General features: G+C 39.1%; 1 protein-coding gene and 1 long non-coding RNA gene across 6 annotated transcripts in view; one reads left to right on the top strand and one right to left on the bottom strand.

Moving 5' to 3' along the window:
• Positions 1-17976, bottom strand: part of NSMAF (neutral sphingomyelinase activation associated factor) — a 37832-nt gene extending 19856 nt beyond the window's left edge. For 2 of the 5 annotated variants that reach the window (XR_014580807.1, XM_083827131.1), the window contains exons 1-11: positions 17843-17976; positions 8253-8342; positions 8077-8155; positions 7917-7984; positions 7793-7829; positions 4856-4906; positions 2327-2398; positions 1898-1945; positions 1747-1799; positions 1121-1250; positions 77-148 (exon numbers count right to left, since the gene is read on the bottom strand). Coding sequence is in view for 4 of the 5 variants with exons in the window: in XM_083827131.1 (XP_083683257.1) it covers positions 77-148; positions 1121-1250; positions 1747-1799; positions 1898-1945; positions 2327-2398; positions 4856-4906; positions 7793-7829; positions 7917-7984; positions 8077-8155; positions 8253-8342; positions 17843-17895 (753 nt within the window). In the remaining variant the exon portion in view is untranslated. Of the gene's footprint in view, positions 1-76; positions 149-1120; positions 1251-1746; positions 1800-1897; positions 1946-2326; positions 2399-4855; positions 4907-7792; positions 7830-7916; positions 7985-8076; positions 8156-8252; positions 8343-11455; positions 17213-17238; positions 17608-17842 lie in introns of those variants that run through there. The other 3 variants (XM_083827133.1, XM_083827132.1, XM_083827134.1) reach the window with 3 other exon arrangements.
• Positions 17977-18221: 245 nt separating this feature from the next.
• LOC310895633 lies at positions 18222-19040 on the top strand. The gene is made up of 2 exons (XR_014580813.1): positions 18222-18360; positions 18626-19040. It is a non-coding gene; the product is annotated as an uncharacterized lncRNA (long non-coding RNA).
• Positions 19041-22032: the final 2992 nt, after the last annotated feature.

The following is a 22032-nucleotide window of genomic DNA, read 5'->3' as shown; positions in this document are numbered from 1 at the left end:
CAGCTGGTCAGTTTAACAAAACATATACACAGCATGCTGTTAAAATATATGTGTATATATATATATTTGAGCTTACCAGTGGCATTAGACCATGTCTTCTTTTATAGATGCGACGTACATTTTGCAGTGTTATTTGTACTACTGGTTTCTGTAGGGGGAATGGGTAGGGCGGTGAGGAAGAAATGACTGAGGTATTCCAGGAGATTTATATTCTTTTACATTAACCTTTCCAATCAATCTGAAGTTTCTCTGAACTAGAGATACTAGCAATATCAAAGCAATATCCACCCATGTCATTTTAGAAGTGAAACAGTGGTTTTAAGCAGTTACTTTAAAAAAAAGGAAGTTTGTCTTTGCTGTTGGTCCTTGTCTGAGTAGCAAAGCAGCTTAAGAATAAAAGAAGAACAATGCATTATCGCCTAAATCTGTTGCCAGTAAGAATAATCAAGCAAAAGATGCGCAGAACACAAAGATCTGTATTAAAAAATAAGGAAGCCATTGGGTTGCTAGGCAAAATGTTTGCCAATGGTGCCATCTAATGGACGAAAATTGAATGGCATTTTGTCATAAAAAGATGTGAAACATTTTACTTGTCTGGACACATTTTCAGGATTTTAATAGCCTGCTAGGACTATTGCTGCTATTTCTGTGACAAAGTTCCAAAGCAGTGAGACGCTGTCAATTTTCCCCTAGAGAAATAAATGCTCAGTTTAATAGAAAACCTAGCTAAAATCTTCCAATACGAAGTAAATGTATATAAAGCTCTCACCAGGTAGGAACAACACCACAGAGTAAGATTAGAACTTTACCTTAAATGAATTTTTACAAGAAGTTATTGTTAAATATTAATGGAGAATGAGCAAAGGACATTTTGTGCTTTGTCAGTAAGAGGTAAGTTTTAAGCAAGTTAGTTAGCACAGAGTCAGACTACTGAGATATACTGAATGAAGTCAGAGCAGCATAAATTAAAGGAATGCTAAGGAACTTTTTATGAGATCTGAAAATACAGTTTTTTGGAGATGTGCTGCATGTGCATTTAAGAGGAATAATGTAAAAAAACCTGTCCACTAGAGGAGCAGCGTGCTCACACCATATGCAAGACCATCTATGAGGCACTTACAGGATATCCATTAAGAGGCTGGAAGTACAAGTTAGCATCAGTAACACACACATGCCCTGGATTAGTCACCAGTGGTGTCACCATTTCTGCTTTACATTCCATATTCAGCGTTTCAGAAATGCTTTGAAATCTACAAGTGAAGAAAGGGAGTAAGTTTACCTCTGGTTCTTACATACGCAGAGCTACCCTTAAATTCTTCAGATTAGTTTATAACCATGGGATGTCAGAATGGGGACTTCGCTATTTTAGGAAAGAAGAAAGTTCTTTGTTGAGACCTCTACTTTACCAAGTCATGTGTTCTGCACCATTCTCAGAGCAGTATACCATTTCTATGTTCATTTTTCTATACAGAGCTTTATTCTGCATATACCAATGCCCAATTTGCAAAAAATTAATAGGTAAAACGAACAGTTTGAAGAGGAAAGAAATGGGGGGAAGTAACATATTCACCTTGACAAATTCTGTATTGTAGTTCTCCATTCCAGGTGGTTCAGAGTGTAAAGAAGATAACTCTCTGAATTAAAGAACTTGTGCTTCCCCAAGGAAGCACTTAAGTACTGAAGCAGGAGACTAATTGACCAGAAATTCAAATATATTTTCGCAGTAGAAAGTTATTAGAAAAATACCTGTTTTTATCAAATGAAGTTCTAGCCAAACGGGATTGCAGTATAGCAGTTATCTAATGTGAAGAAAAAAGAAAATACAGTCTATGATCCAAATACAATTAGAGTTTCATTAGTAACATTGATATTCTGATAGAAATAATGAGATACTTACCATGGCAGCTTGATCTCCCATCTTATCTAGACAAGAAGCCCTGTAGAGCTGAAGGACATTGAACTTTAAGTGAAATAGCACAGCACTCCCACACAAGTCACAAGTCAATAGCAGCTGGGAGGGCATTAGCGTTCTTAGTGCTGGAGTACTAGAAGAGTTATTATTCTTTCCTTTTAAAGTAGAACATGTTTGGTCGTTGTTATTAATTTGTCTATACACTACCACCCCACACAGTAAAAAGCTATTGAGAGTAGCTTACAACAGCTTTCAGAACTAGATGCTATGTTCAACTGCTGCATTTTAAAAAAATAGATACTCCCATAATTTCACTTCGAGAATAAGTTACTCAAAATATTTAAAGAAAGCTCCCCATCAAATACCAAAAAGACACTCGGACAAAGTGTGTGGTGATACCAAATAACCACGTACCTGATGCAGAGTTTGCACAACATCTCCTACTTTCCCAGCCACATCCAGTTGAAATAAGTGTTCTGTGGTACCCTAAAACCAAAAGGATATTTACTACAAGTAAGTTTAAAATAAAGTGCAATGAAAAAAAAAAAAAAAGAAAAAAAACACCTAAAATTAAAATACACGAAAACCTTGTCAAATTGTTTCCATAGGTTGCAGTATACATTTGAAAGACCTATGTTAAACTCAAACTTTTTTTTCTTTACAAATCCATCTTCCCTGTAGTAAGCTTTTTGCATAGTAATTGGTCAGTTATTTAATATAATGCAACATAATAGCTTTGAAGTGCTCCATTTAATATAGTGAAAACATCAGTAAGTGTAGAACTAGTACATGTTCTAACTACTTTAGTATCACAAACATGTAAATATAGAATTAGTAAATGCTCTGACTAGTAAATGACAATACATTTGGACAGCTACTATATACAGTTTTTTAGACAAAATATTCCAGACCATTCAATCTTGAAAGACCTGGCTTTAAAAGTCATCATTCTTCTCTACATAAATAGTTTTAAACTGGAATGATTCCAAATGTAATCACATGTTTGGACTACTCATTAATAAAAACTCTAGGAAACCTGCTTTGGCAGGGGGGTTGGACCCGATGATCTCTCGAGGTCCCTTCCAACCCCTACAATTCTGTGATTCTGTGAAAACTTCATGAACATCAACCAACTTGTGTGGTATACTCATTTCTTTCCTCTACAAAGTCTTCCCAGATCTCTCAAGTGTCATTTCACTAACATTTCTCATTTTGACTTAAGTATATTAAAAGTATGCGCGTGGATCAGCTGATAGCAACTCTTACACAACTCATCTTTAGCAAAGGTGTTTAGGATCCCTTGAAAGACCCGGAATGTAGTATAAAACTGTATTAACACATTTCTGTAGGGTTTTGTTTTATCTTTGGTTAGAGTTTTAAAATAGTGATTAGTAAAACTAATTCAAGACATTGATCAGTGGGTACAACTGGATTAATTTAAAACTTAAGGAAACAAAACAAAAACCTAGAATTGCAGCAGCAATTTGGTTAAAAACTTTGTAACATTTTACAAGTACACAATTTTCCTTCAACAGGGGAAGCATAGCTCTCATAGTCTAGTGGATGGTCTACGAGGGCTGCTTATAGCCGACAACGTAGAAGCTTTCATGAGCAGTTCTCTGTCTAGCTCTCCAGCTGTATGCAAAATTAGCAACGCAGTGTTTTGTAATTGATCTCAAACAATCAATGGAAGACATGGAAGCTAAAATGTACTACCAGATTCCAGCACTCAGTGAAGCATCCAGAACTGGAAATGATTTAAGTGTAAGATACCTAGCAGCAATAAAAAAAAAATATTCTGAAGTGCAGCAATAAAAAAAAAATATTCTGAAGTGCAGCAATAAAAAAAAAAATATTCTGAAGTGACTGAAGGCTAACTGGACTTCTGTTTTAGTTCACAGAAACATACCTGCACTTTTGTGAAGGAAGTTGTATTGGTTAACTTTCAGGAATGATTTAGGTATGAATGACTCTTGTCTTGGGACAAACTAAAATGAAAAACCTTCCCCAAAAAAAACACTAATTCTTTTATCTTTTCACTGTTTTGTCAATGTGATAGTTATAAGATATTTAATAAATTGTGCACTTGGAGGCAAAACAGAAAATACAAGGAGCAGAACAGAAATCAGGTTTAGCACAAAGAACTAATGGCATAAAACAAATGAAAAAGGAAATTTAAGAAAAAAATAAATAAAATAGTTGAAGAGACATCAACAAAACAACCCAAACCAGTTGTTTAGAGAACAATTCAGACAATCTTCTTGTCTCTTATAGCAGTAATACATATTTATGGAGTCCATGACTCCTGAAATTTTTTACTTGAATGAATATGGCAAGAAATATAATATAATAGCCTGTTTCAATTCTTGCCTTTGGAAAGAATTTTTGGGCAGAAATAGTGTTTTAATGACTCTGCATTTTCATTTTGTATTTGTATCTTAACCCATCTCCCGTTCCAGCTGAAAAACCCTTATTTGTGCACTTTGAGGCCTTCAGGCTCAAGAATTGGAGCAGACTCACCCTATCAGCAGAAAGGAACCAGAAGCAAGCTCTGGTTTCTGCTGTGAGCAGACTTATCTGCCATTCCTTTGAACCGTGACGCATTCAGCTGGGAAATATCAGTTAGGAATCTCTCATCGCCAGTATGCTTAGAACTGAGGAGAAGCAGTGTCCTCTAAATACTAGTGCCCAGCTGACAGCTCTGTTCAGCCCACAGAGCTGCACAGCAAGGGTCAAATCTGCAGTATATCCTCCAACAAATAATACAAATACACTGAAGAAGAATTCAAACACTGTTTTTTATCCAATATACACAATTATTTATTTTTTAAGCTTTATTGTCATATTCCTCAACTTATACTCATCTTACTCTTTCCCAAATAAGAGCATAGGTCTTTGCAGAACATGAGTTCACTAAAAACAGTGAAAAAAATGTATACTTACTCTGACCGTTTTATAGGGTGCAATGATGTTTCTTTCTTTAATGAGAAAAGCCTGAAAAAGCAAGAATGTTAGTTTTAGTCTGAAAAATAAAAAAAAAAAACAAAACAAACACCACCCTAAGCAAAAAAGAACATATCCAAAAAAACAAAACAAACCCAAACCCACATCAATAATAAACATAAATCCTGATAAAGGCAGAGCTAAAAATACTGTTTAAGCAATCAAAATACTGGGTTGCAATATCCTGCTTTAACTACCCTACATGAACTGCAGAAAAACAATGACCTTTTGTAGCTGCTAACCACAAAAGGGACAAGTGTCCAATGCATTTCAGAGGCTTACTCACTTATACAGTCAATTAGTGAGCTTTTATTCCCATCATATGACCTTCAAGGAGCTGCAAGATTAAAGGCAGTAAACACAGCCACCAGTCTGGCCCCATTCAACAGAATACTCCTCCCCACCTTTTTGTCTGGCAGCTCATGTCCCCAGGGTTCTGCCTGAAGGGAATGCCCCTTCCCACAGGGGAAACTCATGAAATACCATGAGCCTTCTCAAATGAGCTCTTTCCACTGCCAAACATCTTGCTTCCTGTTCCGACAGCCACGAACCTCAGATTTCCTTTCTCATCCAATAGCTCGCTTCTGAACAGTTTTGTTTCTCTGATGCTACTCTCAGACCTGGAGAGGACCTTCCCCCCCACTACACCCCCCCCAAAAAACAAAACAAAACAAAAAAAAACCAACAAACACATGAAACCTTCAGATCCTTCTCTTCACAGCTCCTACACAAAGGCTTAACTGTTGGCACATTGGTTTATCACCTTATCATCTGCTGTCTGAAAGGTGTCAAAAGCCAGAGAAGTCATGTTTTGCCCTGTCCATAGGAAAGGCTCAAACTTGTTAAAATCTCATGCCTGATTAAGACTAAATCAGTCCTGAACTCCACGAAAGGCACCAGACTGCACTACCAACTGTATTATTCTACACCATGGCCTGAGAGCCTTTCAACACACCAGGCATCCACATGGCTCCACCAGACCCAGTGCCTTCGTTTGCTTCCTGCAGAGAGCACCATGCCTGTGGGTCTGCATTCAAAGGCAAATAAAGAAAACCATAACCAAGAGAAATACTGTTATCAGCCTGACAGATGAGGGTAGAGCAGTGGACATTGTCTACCTGGACTTCAGTAGGGCTCAGAAGCTAACATCAGAGCCGACCTTTGCCACGTAACAACTCACAGTACGTGCAACCCAGCAGAAATTGAGCGGCATGCTTAGAAGCTTGAAGACTCAGCATGCCTCTCTAAGTGCTACATCAAATAATAATGGCAATTAGTTCCTTACATCTGACATCAGCTTTTACAGACCTGAATCAGACTATAGGAGAATAAAAATCAGAGTAAGAGACACCTGCTTTATACTCAGCACTTACTTCTGTACGATAACTAAATGTTATTCTACACTGAAAGTCCCAAATTCCAAACTATGAGGGAAAAGTCAACAGCACACATCAAAAAACATATGGAAGCAGAACAAAAAAATTAGCATACTGCATTAATTTCATATTTTGGAGGACTTTTCTCCAATTCTATCTTAAGAAAAAGTATCAGAAAATAAGTTAATATAATCTCCAATTACTATTTATATTTGCTGTTTTATAGTAATTATTTTTTAGTTTTCTTGTTACATAAAGCAAAGCTTCTTATCCAGCTATGCATTAACAAATTTGAACCCAAAGAAAAGGTGAACATGTTTAAGATGATCCAATTATTCAATATGTACAGTTTCCTACAAGACAGAAATTCTACTAAAAAAATATTCAGAACTAGATCATGATTTATCATCAGTACAACTACTGAGTGAGTATTTTATACTTGAAAGTCCCTATGCCTTTTATATAAAATACCAATATGTATCATCACAGCAAAATGTTTCAGTGCATTTCCCCAGTGACAGAAGGATGACTGGCACGCTACACGTAGTGGGACTAACAACATTTGACACTTTAAAAGTTAATTCTCTTTTCTTCATGAATGTTTTTATACTCATCTATTCTTCAGAACATCAGTGTATGGTAGATGGGATGAATAAAAAGCGTAATGAAATAAAAGACAACACTTTTTTTTGACCACCTGCAAGTTTGCATGGAACAATTAGAAATACCTATAAACAACAACTGTAAAACACTCAATACAAAAAATAGCATAGACAAAATTAAATGCTTGTGTACCTCTGACTGCCAGAGTACAAAACACAAGGCTTTCAATCTTAACTCTTGGTAAAAACATTTTACCTTCTCAAACATTCTAGCATATCTGTATTTCCCACCTCATCTCTGTTCTTTCCATAAAGGAAAACATGAGGGGTTTCTTTGTTTGTTTGTTTTAAGCATTGGAACACTTATCAGCCCCAATTTTGCAAAGCTTGAAGTATATTCTGTTGGTTAACATTAAGTACACATATGTTTAAGTTAATCACAACTCATGACTGAAACTTGAGCCCACATTTCAGGATAGCTACTGAAAATGACTTGGTGGACATACAGTAGAGTCCAATGATTTCATAAAGCTGAACTGAAAGGACTAAGATGGCTTTGCCATTACCAATACATGCTGCAGAAAGAAAAAAAATCTATATAAAACTATAGCAAGACGAAAACAAGGATGATTAATAACCACTTTGAAATCAGTCTATTTGCCTTTTTCATTCAATTCTAAAATTGCCCTAAGCTCTTTTATAAAATGCAGTGTAAAAAATTCTTTTATAGTTTGAAATTTCCAGCATCGATAATCTCATGTTAATGCTAAGGATTTTCCACACCAATTAGTTGTGTTTCCAGTCAACTCACCCTAAAATTCCAGCTCTGAGAACAACAACAATAAAGAATGTAACCTTTCATATTTATACATCAAGAATCTGTTTTATGCAGCTCTTACCTGATTACATACAACAGAAATCCCTCCGGATGTTTCCCTAAAATGTAAATAAGATATTTAAAGTGATGGGCATTTCAGCTTTTTAGAGTTAAATGCATATATACAGTAACTCAAATTCACATACCGAGTGAAAGGATTATTTGCTTCATTGTCTTCTGGGGCTTTTATACTAATGCAGTCTCTCAATGGTATCTGCAGCAAGTAAGAAAAACACATACCCCTTCTTAAAAGGTTTTTAAAAGGTATCTTAATTTATCAAGAACTTGCAAGGTTACACTGCTTACCTTGATAATGGGTTGGATATTTTCATCAGGTTCAAAAATGATTGATTTTGAACAGATTTTTAGAGAACCTCTGATTTTTCTAAAGGAACAAAAAAACAAGTAGTAGTTGTGTGCGTTTTACAGACACATGAGACTAGAACGACTAGAGTAAATGAATATATGTAAAACTTTCGTACCTTTCATCCCTGCAACCTTTATTTATGATATGATTAGCTGTGTGCTGTTCAAAGTAATATTCTTCCAGGTTAAGAAGCAGCAGTGAAAACCTACAAATAAATAAACAAAAATTATTTCTTCAAAAAGAAAACACCATAAAACAGTTAATGTTCTTAATAAAATATATCAAGTGTTTCGGAAATCTTCACTAATATATATATAGAATCACTAAGGTTGGAAGAAACCTTCAAGATCATCCGGTCCAACCACCCCCCTACCACCAATGTCACCCACAAACCATGTCCCTAAGCACCACGTCCAACCTTTCCTTGAACACCCCCACGGATGGTGACGCCACCACCTCCCTGGGCGACCCATTCCAATGCCTGACTGCTCTTTCTGAGGAGAAATGACTCCTAATTTCCAACTTGAACCTCCCCTGGCTAAACTTGAGGCCATTCCCTCTAGTCCTATCCCTAGTTACCTGTGAGAAGAGGCCGACCCCCAGCTCCCTACACCTTCCTTACAGGTAGTTGTAGAGAGCAGTAAGGTCCGCTGTTGAGCCTCCTCTTTTCCAGACTAAACACCCCCAGTTCCCTCAGCCGCTCCTCACAGGACTTGTGCTCCAGGCCCTTCACCAGCTTCACAGCCCTTCTCTGGACATGCTCCAGGGCCTCGATGTCCTTCTTGTAGTGAGGGGCCCAAAGCTGAACACAGTACTCGAGGTGTGGTCTCACCAGAGCAGAGTACAGGGGGACGATCACCTCCCTGGTCCTGCTGGCTGCACTATTCCTGACACAAGCCGGGATGCCGTTGGCCTTCTTGGCCACCTGGGCACACTGCCGGCTCGTGTTCAGGTCAGCATCAATCAGCACCCCCAGATCCTTTTCCTCTGTACAGCTTTCCAGCCACTCTCCCCCAAGCCTGTAGCGCTGCATGGGGTTGTTATGGCCAAAGTGCAGGACCCAGCACTTAACCATGTCGAACCTCATCCCACTGTCCTCTGCCCATCAACCCATCCTGTCCAGGTCCCTCTGCAGGGCCTCCCTACCCTGTATGTGCCCTGTCCCCCTCCCAACCTCCAAGAATGAATTAATTTAAAATAACTTTTTAAAAGAACAAACCTGTATGGAAACCTTGTATTTACATTAAGATGATTGACTGATGCTCTTCCAAAACAGTCAAGGTTAGGTATTTCAGTCTGTTCATATGTCTGAGGTGGGAACTATCCTAGCATAGCCAGTCTTTAAGGAATAATGCTAATAATAACACTACATTTAACTCGGATCAGTGTAAGCCAGTCAAAATACGCAATGACACAAAAGGTGGAGCAGGAACTAACAGTGCGGAATGGAGAAGATAAGATCTTTCCAGAGCAAAGCTAAGTGACATTGGTTTCAAGTGTTAAGTGCAAACCACAGGCATGGTTTTTACAACACGGCTGAGCCACTCTATGGATACCCTCTAATAAAGCATTCTCCAACTACTTTTTGGCATTTTGTACCAGTGCCAGTGTTGGTTCAAACCCCCAGGAAACCTGTTTATGGGCTAATCCGATAGAAAACAAACCACCACAACAACAAAAATTGAAGACATCTTCTAAAGCATTTCATTGCAGGATCACAGTAATGCCAACACTCACACAAGGTAAATGCAAATAGGTTAGATTTGATATAACATGAAACTACATTCTCTAACAAATTAACTTAACTGCTGCAAGTAATGAAAGCTCATCAGCTCTACTAACAGGGTGAACACAGGGTCACCTATGCATTTCAGCAACAGGGAATGACAGTGAGTATCAGCGCAGCAGGCAGAGCAGCAACGTCTTATTTCCCTTCAACATACAACAGCTTGTTTGTGTGTGGAGCCAGCCAGATCTGCAGAAGTACTTAACATTTATTCACATCCACGCTTTGAGCTAAGTTCTGTATTGTGTTCATGAGGTGCTTTACAAGAAATGCTCGTGACAATGCTAATAAGCACCAAGTGTCCCCAGAGCATTACGGCACGTTTAAATAGCAAGCAGTAAACATGTTGAGAGTTCAAGAAATGAACTACATACTAAACAGTCTGCTTGCTAGGACAGCATAATTCCTACTAGAAAAAAACAGCATTACTGGAAAATACATCCTGTTTATGTAAGTTTCATGTTGTGTCTGTGTTGCACTAAATGCACCAAGACAAAGGTTTGCTGTACTTACAAGTGGATCCACATGCTCAACACCTCCTGACACCCCACGTCCAAGACTCTCTGCCCTAACACCCTACTGCTTCTACAAAAAGTCCAGTGCATTATCTTTGCCCCTGTGTTCTTGAAAACAGGTGTTTTGTGATGCCATTAAGAAACACTAATGTTAAAATGTTAGAAAACATACAGGTTACAGCAGTATAAGCCATACAAAACTCCTTAAGAAAATTCAATGCAAATCCACAAAGGTCACTTCAGCCTTTCCCCCCAGTTACCATTACTGTGTTTCTTGAATATCTCAGGTTTCCAATGGAGTTTCAGGGGCTTTGCCATCACATATCGTTTCTCAGAAGACACGGTATCAGTTGCCTTCTGTTTCTCATAGAAGGTTATTTTTCAAACTTACTGCAACCTATGAAAGCACGTCCTATCAACAGGCGTAAACTGAATTCCCAGCTTTCAGAGGCTTTGGTGCCATCACTCGCCTTCAAGAAGCTAAAATAGAAGCTCTAGCTCTGCATTTTGAAGAAAAAAGCTTCACTAGGAACATTCTACATCCCAAGGGGGTAGAGGAGTATGAAACCATAGCAGCTTCCACACAGCTACCATTAAATCCCATTTTTCAACATGTCACCTAATTGAAGTCACACGGGACAAACTTAAGTTTTCTGGGCTTTTGCAAGCTCAGATCTAGCAAGTGCTATCATATTTTTATTCAAAGCTTTTTAATAAAGCTGTGTCAGGATATGTAAACCAGTTCAACATCAGGATGTTTTTCTTTCTAGTATATATAAGCATACACACTCAGATGATTATCCACAAGCCAAAATACTTAAGAACAAAGGTAACGCCCAGATTTGTTTGAAAAATCTTCCACTTTTTTTGTCAGGGAACAGACACTATGGACACAAGGAACAATCAGCTTCACAGCAATGATGTTAAAGGTCCCATAAATCTTCTTTTGTGACAACTGGTAAATCATGTTCGATAGAACTCATTTCTGAAATACCGTAAATAAGTAGAGCCACTAACAGTAATTGTATCAACGGGGTCCCTCGTGAGAGCCTTCACCACACACGATGACAATTCAGGCTTGCCAGGAGTTTTAACAAGTATTTACAGGTATCAGGGGAACAGATCACTCTCTGGTACATGGCATCCGCAGGCAAACATGGTGTTGTGAAGGTCTGAAAAAACAGGAAATCGATAGCTATACAATTATAGCAGTGGGGATCTTCAACATGCAGCTAAGCAGATGGACTGCAGAAGAACCAGCAGGGTGATTGTCTTCCAAAGAACTACAGAAGGTATTCGAAAGACACTTGTGGTATCAAGATGACTGACACAAAATTTATGTTATCAGCTGCTACATAGTCCTATGACAGGAATTTGTACATATGTTTGGTACAGAGCTAGAATAGTAATTTGATTCTTCTGGGCATGACAAGAGAAAACAAACACACACACAAAGGAAAGGAACGATGCCCAAGATAAGAAACGGATGAATTACATAGCAGTGGAGAACTCTATCTTGGTCTCAAGCCACCGAGCAGCTGTGCTAGTCTCTGTGCTGCATAAGCCTATGACTTACCATGCTGCCCTGGAGAACAGCCTGGCTCACAAACCCAGTCTCAAGTCACGTAAGACTAGGTAAGCCTGTTCCTTTTTCCTCAAGTCTGACCCTAAGACATCAAGAAAATTCAGCCTCAGCCATTAGTCAGGCAAACATCTAAACAAGGTCTTCCAGTGAGAAGAACCAGACTGCTTCAGTAATACAATTGGTTTCACACCCCTCCCCTCCAGAAGAAAAACAGCAAAATCTATTTATGTCTAATTTTTCCCCAAAAAGCAAACCATAAGTATCAACTGAGAAATGTACAACACCACTGCCGAATCCAAAATGAAAAAGTTTTTTTTTTCTTTTTTAATTATCACCAAGAACTAGTATCTGGAAAAAGAGGTTTTGTTCTAATGCAAGCACTTGTGTTTTTTAATAAAAAGCAAAGGGATCTTCTACGTGTGGCCACTGCTCTCAAACCTTGTATTCCTATAGCACAGTAACAATGAATACTGGCAACTACTGTTTCAGGCAAACACGAAAGGATCAAGTTTGCGGTATTTTTCTTAGCATCAGCAAGTGGCTCATTTTAATCCGCTTTTGAAATGTATAACCTCTTGGTTACTTGAAACTTCCTTGAAGTTGAATCACTTGAAACAAGTGATTTCATTAGCATTTATTAAAAATAGCATTACCTTTCTCTAAGTAGCTATCCTTTCTTGGAAAACTCATGGAAACCAACTCAAATAGCCTTTGAAATCAAGCAATGAAACTCATACCCTAGCATATTGTATGATGCATTTATGCTGGCTTCCTAATAAAGATACATTTCACAGGCTTACGTTCACAATTTTTGTGGTCACCAGGCTATTTAATTGCTTACAACAGATTGCTAAGGTCAGTAAGCCACATTTCTTCAGAAATTTCTTCAGGCATTTCTTCAGATACAATTTACTATTTTTTCCTCATACATTGAACTTGACACATTAAACTATTTTTAAAAAGCGATATATTGATTTGAAAGTGACAGAGAGGAACAAAACAGACAAGATTTTCAAAGGAAGCTCAGATGCCATTAAAATATCTGTATGGGGTAATGCTCAGTGCCTTATGTTTTAGCTTCTTAGCAGTCTGGTCTTTATCCTTGGATAAAGTCTTGCCAACAGTAAAAGAAAGCTTCTCAGAAAATGATATGTGCTTAATGCATTTGATCACTTCAAAATCTGAAGGAAAAAAGCTTTAACAGCTTCCCTGGTCCAACCCAGCCTACCAGCTTCCTCAGAGACTACTTACAGTTCAGGAGACAACTCACTTCAAACTGCAGAAGCCATCAAATTAGCAGACAGAGAAGAACAGCAGCTTCCAGTCAGAGCTGTGGAGTTCCCTCAGGATAGTTTTGCACAGGTTTAATAACCTGAATGAGTTCATGGAGGGGAACAACAAGTAACACAGACTGTACAGCATGAAGGGGTCAAGGGCAAGAACACCGTGGCCAGAAACAAGACCTTTCTGCTCAGAGGGCAGCAGCCCTGCTGTCAGAGTGAGAAGGCAGCAGTGCCCCTTCCAGGATGAAACGAATCGGCAGCCTCCACGGCCACCAGGGCAAAGCCTCGAGCTTTAACATGGGTGGAAGGGCATTTGAGCTATTACAGTTCAGATTTAATGCAAACCCTGTATCTGAAATCAACAGCAGAAGCAGCTAGGAGGGAGAAAAAGAAGAAACTTTAATGAAGGCCCTAACAGCTTTTTTGTTGGAATATCTTCGATACCCATCCACTGGTGTTTGTCCATTAACTCTTTATTCCATGAGGATCAACCTTTTAATAGCTGTTGCTTAAAACCTAAGTACCTACACTTAAGCGTAAATTAAAGCACGCTAATACAAATCTGCTCGAAGGCTTTTTCATATTCCTGTTTTTGTGTTGTCCCTGAAAAGTGACATTAAGAAAATCTGAAAAAAAGTCAAATTGAAGTGATGTGGAAGGTGTTCCCTTGTGATGAGAATCGGTATTGGTTCAAAAAGTAGCTTCAGGGAAAAAAAGAAGGAAAGGAAAAAGAGAAGGCAAGCACCTTGCCAAGACAAACAAAACTTAATCTGTAGCAGGAAGAAGAAAGAGTACCGCAGGTAAGGCTGGTACACAAACAAAGCAGTGAGAAACTCTGGTTGCTCTTTTCTAAAAAAAAAAAAAAAAAAAGTATTGTCTTGCTTATTTTTTGCCTTTTTCAAAAAGCTCCAATATAATTGCCACTCCAAAAAAGGGCTGAGGACTATGAGTCAAGAACACACCCTAGACGCATACAAAAACTAAGCAGGACACTAAGCAGCGGGAGAACACTTGCAAAACCTAACCTCATGTGATGTCACCTCCTATACACAAGGTTTGGGAAGCCAAATTGCACCCAAACATTCCTAGCATTGCTCAAAGCATGCAGCAAAGAAGCCAAACACACAACTCTTGATTTACCAACTACAACTTGAGGTTTGTAAGTCCTGCCAAGGTGCAATAAAATATCCCCCAAGTAGAAAGTGTGTTATATCAGGCTCAGTCTATCTGAGAATGTTAGTATTATTCTGCTTCACGTGCACATCCGTCCATATTTCAATTTGCAAAGATCCAAGTGAGATCCAGCAATACAGTGAGCAGGGAGAGAACAAAATCCAACCCGACAACAACAAAAACCAACAAACCCACAATTTATTTTATGTTCCAATGTCACCCACCACCTGCAGCACCAAATCAGGCACAGGAATGAGCGTGCAGGGACCAGCATCTCAGCAGAACCCCATTTATATCATCCAGAAGAAACAGCAGCCCATTGATCCTGCTTTAAATTCTTCATCTGTGATTGAATTGTTACCATTTCCACCACTTCACTGCACATGCTGGGAAACTCCTGGGGCAGAACAGTTTCAAGTGGTTGACCGGACACACCTTGGACAATCACTTGACCCGATACTGAAGTACAGTCCTCATAATAGAAGTACACTGCCAGGGATGAACAAGCAGGCCACCCAGTTCAGTAGCACCCTGCAGCTACACAAAACCAGCTCTAAGTAAACCTCCTCTTAGGAGCAAAGTATCTATCGGCCAGCTGATGTGTGAATAAAAGTCTTCCTTACATATACTTTGTCCTCAGAGGCTAAGATAAGGCTACATACTTATCATGAAACAAAAAAACAAGCGGACATCACACACCATCATCGATCTGCAGGACTTACATGCCGCCAGTATGTTGTCTTACATGAGTGATGTGAACAGAAAAACAGATGAACTCCTCAAACAGGAAGCCGAGCAGGCAAACCAGCAGAACTATTTACAAAAAGTCTCTGTATCAAGTGTTAGATATGCCTACATCTGGGCACACAGCCAGCAGAACCCGGAACTCTATTTATAAAGAGAGCAACAACCTTACCAAAACGCCACATCATTTAATTTGAAGTTTTGTAACTAAAATTATTAAAAAAAAAAAAACAAAACACAAACCAACAGACTCCTACTAATGCATGTTGAGTTATTTTTACTGATTAAATTGGGTCATCATGCACACAACACTGCATTAATTAGAAGAGAACATAATATCTTTCTCCGCTCTGAACACCTAGGAAAAGTGAAAATAGATGTCTAGGAATACAGGTACATTTGAAGTTAAAAATCCTGCCAAAATTAATCCAACTCATTAGGTAGATCGATTTGTTTAATAAAATATAAAGTAAACCCCATTCTTTGTTCTCAGTGTATGAACACAGGACGTTTTAGAATGATCTTCTTTTCTTCTAGAAAATAACATAGTAAGAAAAGTAGACTTACATAATCAGATATTAAATCAGTCCAAGTAATTAGTTTGGGATTTTTTCCTGATCGCTTAGAACTGATCTTCCTTCCTCCCCCCCAGAGCAACTATATAAGAAGATTAACTTTTTACCTACTGTTTCCCTGTGCTCTCAACCAGAACTTTCATAGCTTGCAGATTTGTTCATTGCTTTATATAAAAACAAACAAACAAAAACAAACAAACAGCAAACTAACAAACCCACGCATGAAACACCATTACCATAAAGTTTCAGAAAGGCCTGGTCATCTCAGTCGGAAATAACTACAGCACGATTACTTAAGAGAAGTATGAGCTATTGTTCTTGTACCAATTACCCAGCAAGAAGGCTAAAAGAAAAGCTCCCAGAGGATGTCACTTCTATTAAGCAAAATAAACATCTCTTTTGTGCTGTTTTAAGGCAGGACTGCCTATAAGGAAAACAAAAGACAGGATTTGATATTTCACAGCCAAAATCATTTTAAAGTGCTTAAGAAATGTTTTATGATTTCCTTTTTTTTATTTTTTTATTCTTCTTCAGTAAGGCACAGGAAGAGAGAGAGGAGAAGAGACACGAGAGATATATATATATGTATATATATATATATAGACGCCCACACCTGATTTCATATATACAAATTTACTCTTATTTTACACATATGTCTAGTTAGGCAAGGGGAAGAAATAGAGAAATGAGTTTGCAGATATTTAGGTGGGAAAAGCTAGAAGTGAAAATGACAACAAAATTAATCTTTCATGATGTTCTCAAACTACAAACAATAAGATAGAAGATCCTAAAACGCTTCCAAGGAACTTTCATTAACTGCAGATCAGTAACGCTGACAGACATTGATAAGTTGGTTTTGTTGTCAGGGCTTTTAGGAGAGACTTTTATACCACTTGGATCTTTAGAGCAAATCTGATGAGTTGTGGCCTCTTCCTCAGCTTCTCAAAAAAGTGGAGACAAGTTACGTTAAAACCTGAACAGAGCTATTATAGTCATACTTCTAGCTTTTCCTACAGTGAAGATGTTTTACTTCACAATTAAAAATCCTTCTCCTCCTCCACAGGAAGCTTGTCCATTCTCCCTCCAGGACCCTCACAGTTAACTGAAACCACAGCAGCCCCCAAAAGCAGCAAGGAAAAGAAAGCAAAAGAAAGCAAAAAGGGATCCAGAATACGTTTGGCCTTTGGAAACGGTTCAAAAGCTGTAGCAGCTTCATCGGCTGAATACCTATGAATCAGAATTTATATGGGCAAAGTGAGCCAAACTCTTCGTCACATGTTTTTCTCCCCAACAATAAACATCACTGTGTAACCAGCATCAGGAATTTGCACAGGGCTCACGCGGGCCCGGCTCGGTGTCCCCGCGGGCCCCTGTGGCTGCAGACCCTGCAAATCCTGCAACGGGAGGCACCCGGGGGGCACCCCGGTGCCATGCTCTTACCTTGCAGAGATCTCCTACATGGCAATACGACGGTTATGAAGGGTTTTGAAACTTTCTGACGAGCCAGGCGTAGATAAGCCACATAAAAGAAACTGTGACACAAGCTGAAAATAAGAGAGCAAATTCCGGCCGGGCGCAAGGTAAGCCTTTCTCATACGGTCAGTTAGTCACAGGAACACGAAACACAGTCAGAAAGCAGGAAGGGGGTAATTGCATTTAGAGCTTTAAGGAGCTGTCAGAGAGTCTGTAATTGAAGGACTGACGATACGCCGATCGTAATGTTCAGAAAAATAACAAACAGCCTCTACAGCGAAACAGCGCTGTGCCTCGACACCACCAACACAACCGAAAACACCCGAAACGGAGCTCCCACGCGCTGCTTCCACGCAGTTTAAGCCGAGCGAGCTTAATTTACCTCCGTTTCCCCAGCTCTGCCCGGCACCTTTCCAGCCCTGACTGTGGGCACCCAGCACCGACCCGACTGCAACGAGGGCGCAGGCGGGCACGGCGCCTGCAGCCCCTTCATCCTCCGGCGCCTGCACCCCCGGCCCCTCTCACCCGAGGGGTCCGGGGCCGGTTCCGTGGCCGTGGCCGGGACTCTCACCTCTCCTTGGAGTACAGCTCCCGCTCCAGCCGCCGCCTGCGGATGAAAGCCATGGAGCCGCCCGGCCTCCCCGCCGCCGCCGCTGTCGCAGCAGGCCGGGCCAGGCCGCGCCTCAGGGAGGCGGGGAGAGCAGGGCCGGCCCGGCGGGTCGCCGGGGTGCCTTCCCTAAGCTTCCTTCCTCTTCCCCTTCCCTTTCTCTTTCCTTCCTTAAAACTTCAGCTGTGTTGTTTTGTTACCGCCGCAGGTCCAGAGGAGCAACCCGCGTCCCCGGCTCGCAGCAGGGCCTGCAGCAGGGCCTGTGCCCAAACTGGTGTCGGAGGGCATAAAGTTGGGGTTGTCCCTCTCCACGGGGTGCGTTCAGGGCAGGAATGGAGGTGCCGTCCTCCTGTCACGGGTTTAAAACCTAAAAAACCTCCGTGGGAGGAAGAGGTAAATAAAATCCCACATGCTTCAGTTCGTGTCACTGCAGCTGCATCTGAACAATCCGTAACGTGTGCGCTGACACGGTTTCATGTGAGGTAGGAAAACAGTGTTGTTTGCATTTTTATAAATAAAAAAAAAAAAAAAAGTTGAGTCACGCAGGGAATGTGATTTTTCACGTAGGAATAAAAAGAATTATAGGCTTGTAGGCCTCGAGTCTGTCTGATCTAATCTCTGCACTGAGGCTGATTCAGATATGTGTTGATCAGTGTTACTCGGTTTCAGTTTGTGGACCCGTAAACATGAATATGAGAAGTGCTGTATATGCTAAGAATTGATTTGCTTTTGCCATTTGTCTTTCAGGGACCTCTTAGGAGTAGTTCACAAAATCCAAGGAGGCTGTGGATCATGGTCTGAAAAGTGATATCATCCATAAAAAATATTTCTGTAATTGATTTATAAAAACACCTATTTGAAGGAAATCTACAACTCTGGTATGTAGATCGCAGCGATATTTAACTGCATTTACGAAAATGTATTTGCCTTGTATCCCACTTTATTCTTTTACTGCATTCCTTGCTGTCAAACTCAAAATGGAAACGGAAAATATTTTTATATTGTTCACGTATGTTTTTATAAATCTGTGTGTAAATATATATAGATATTTATTTATACAAGTGTTTGTATGTGTAGATATGTATACCATCTTCACACAGACTACACAGTTTTGTTCATTTTCCTCCCAGACTACATTAATTAAATGATTTATTCTTACTGATTTTCCCTAGTTTCTTTCCAGTATGGTTTTTGCCTTTATCTTAAGGTGTGAGGACGCTTAGAGCAGTTCAGCTGAGGACTAACACCAACTAGAGTGTAAGAATTACATCCTATGTATTACACAAAAGAGGAACTTCTATAAATACATCGCAGAAATAATTTGCTTTTCTTCTGACAGTGTTACTTCTGCTGAGAACCTTTTCTAATGTACTGCCACCTAATTCTCCCAATTTTAGTCTGTGCATTTGAGTTTTTCTCAGATGTAACGTTTGGCCTTATCCCTCCTTCTAACTTTAGATACTTATCCAGGTAATAGAAATAGTTTTGAACTCTGACTCTGCCTTGTAGCTCCCAGGTTGGTGAAAAACATTTACTTTTTTTTTTTTTTTTAAATATATATGTATATTCTGTTACATCTTGCAGATCATTGAAAGAAATATTGAGTAGAACAGAAATGACAACATACCCTTATAGGATGTCCCTGAATATGCTCTTCAGGTTTGTTTTTTGCAAGCAGCATGCCAGTTGGTTGTGATTTCATGAAAACTGTATTTCCTTTGCTTTTTGTTTTAATAAAACTGTTGTGGGACAGTCTCCAAATTACAGTAAACTCAAGGTCTATGATACCTGTTTTTCTACTGAATCAGTGAAATTGATTGTAAAAGAGGGCAATAGATTAGTGTGAGATTATTTGTTCTTGACAAACCCATGTTAACCTCTTTATAAAACAATTTTTCTGGAATATCAGGATTAAAATTAGCATGTATAGTTGTGGACCTGCTTACCTTAGATAGACACATTTTATCCTTTTCTTGTCTCCTGGAACCCGCATAGTCTTAGCAATTCAGAGATTACTTTTGCTGTATTATTAAACCAAATTCTTCAGGCTCTATTAACTCAAACTTATATCATCTAAATAGTTTTTAACCCATTCCTTCTCTAAATTCTTTGTAAGATAAATTTAACTAAGTATCTGGGCACATTTCCTTGTTGCATTTTCTATCCCTTTTTACCTGTCACTCATTTTGTACTGTAGGCTTTGTGATTTTATTCTTTTATTCCTATTCTTTTAGATTACTCTTCAGTTATGTCCCTTTATTGTGGCCTTTTTTTTTTTTCAAAATCCTTGTATGACTCCTAATGCAACTTTAACGCAGTATACCTAAGCTTTCTACAATTCCTTTTGTTCACATCAAGATAGCTTGCTATTGTATGTTTAATTAAAAATGAGTCTATTGTTCTCTGTAGAAAATCTAGGTTAGCTTTAAATGACCGAGCACAGGCTAGACCGTACAGAAGGGAGGTTAAATAACTCATATAGGATGGCATGCTGTTATGATGAACCTGCTTTTAGTACCCAGATTAGCTTGATTAAAGCTAGTTTAGCTATTTCTACATAACAATGCAATCTGTAGTTGGCAGTGGCAGAATGCTTTTTCTTCCTCTTCTTAGAATAGAGAAGCCTATTTTGCTAAAAATATGCCATGATTGCTTGCACCCGGTTTACCTTCTCCCTTTAAAGTCAAAATGAATTCTACCCTACCTGTCATGAAATTCAAGTTAGTAATGCCTCTTTAACTTCTGTCCCTTGAAGCAAAAGATCATCCCTAAAACGTAACAAGAACTTCATGGACCTTTTTTTGCTATAGTACATAATTATTCTCATTTTCAAGTAGTTGAAATCCACTGTTATCTCAAGGGCGAGTTTCTTGTATACCTCTATTGCTCAGAATAAGTCAGAAGAAAAGCATGAACTTCCTCTTTTTTAAGAGAGCTATAGTCTGTTATGAAAAGTAGACCCCAGTGGTGACAAACTGCTACTTCTGCCTTTTCATTTTCACCAAGATACAATCTCTCTCTTCCTGGACTTGATACAAAATGAAACACCTTCTCTTGCTTTCCTTTGCCCATTTTCCTTAGCAAGCTGCATTCTTATACACATTCTTATACAGCTATTGTTGAAGTGTGCCAGCGTATCTCTGATGATACTAAAACCGTATTATTTCCACAGGTTTGTTAGATCCCTGACATTTGACTTCAAATATCCCTACGTGTCTTTCATGATTTTCTTTTCTCTCTTAATGCTTAATCATTTCTTTCTTCTGTCTTCCTCTCTAAGATTTCTTCTCCTGGCTTTTTGTGGCAAGTCTCTTTTTCAAAGTCTCTCTCTCAAGTTGTTAAAAGATCACCTCCCTGCATATGTTAGTCAATGACCTCAGATGCTCTTTCCTGTCTTTGTTGAATTGACACAATTTCTTCCCAATATGGAAGAAAAATACTTAAGGAACAATACCCCATGGTCATGTCGTTCAGACCCCCTGTCAAACCATCCACAATTCTGTGCTGTTAACCCCTGTATTTGTAACAGAGTAGCCAATGCTCAGTCCTCCATCATAGAGGACTTTCTTCTTTCTTCTGTCAATGTCCTGCTATAATCCTGGGTAGCTTTCTCTATTTTGTATTTGTGTCATGTCAGCATCATGCTAACGATGTCCTTGTCAACCCTCCTATTTCCCAGGTAAACATCCCTGCTCATTTTCCTTTTCCTGAAGAACCTGGTGGAGGGCAAATAATTGAAAGCAGCAGAATGACAAGACCTACTACTATTATGTTTTCACAACATTACTGCCATTTTACATAAATAAAGGGCTCAGTTTAGTCAACGTCCATGTATCAGCACAGACGTTAAGGCATACACAGATTTTTCTTTCAGGACTGGGGAGAACATATGAATGTATATCAGCCAGTATCATTGTGAGTACGGGAGTCATATATTAGGTGTAGTATCATATGTACTGTGCCAGCAGTTTTATTAGGGAGGGTTTCTACAATAGTAGGCTTCTGGAAGGTATTCTTCAGTAAAGCTTTGTCCTTCAAGTACCTAAAAAGCTTAATGAAATACAACATTCAAGTATTCCATGTCAATCCATTCTGTTCTATGGAGAGTTTTTAGACATGTTCAGGAGAGGCTTAACCTCATCTGTTGAAGTCAG

Source organism: Anser anser, assembly GCF_964211835.1.
Source record: "Anser anser genome assembly, chromosome: 2".
Classification (NCBI taxonomy): Eukaryota; Metazoa; Chordata; class Aves; order Anseriformes; family Anatidae; genus Anser; species Anser anser.
Note: the sequence above shows the minus strand (reverse complement) of the source record. Positions and strands in the feature narration are given on the sequence as shown.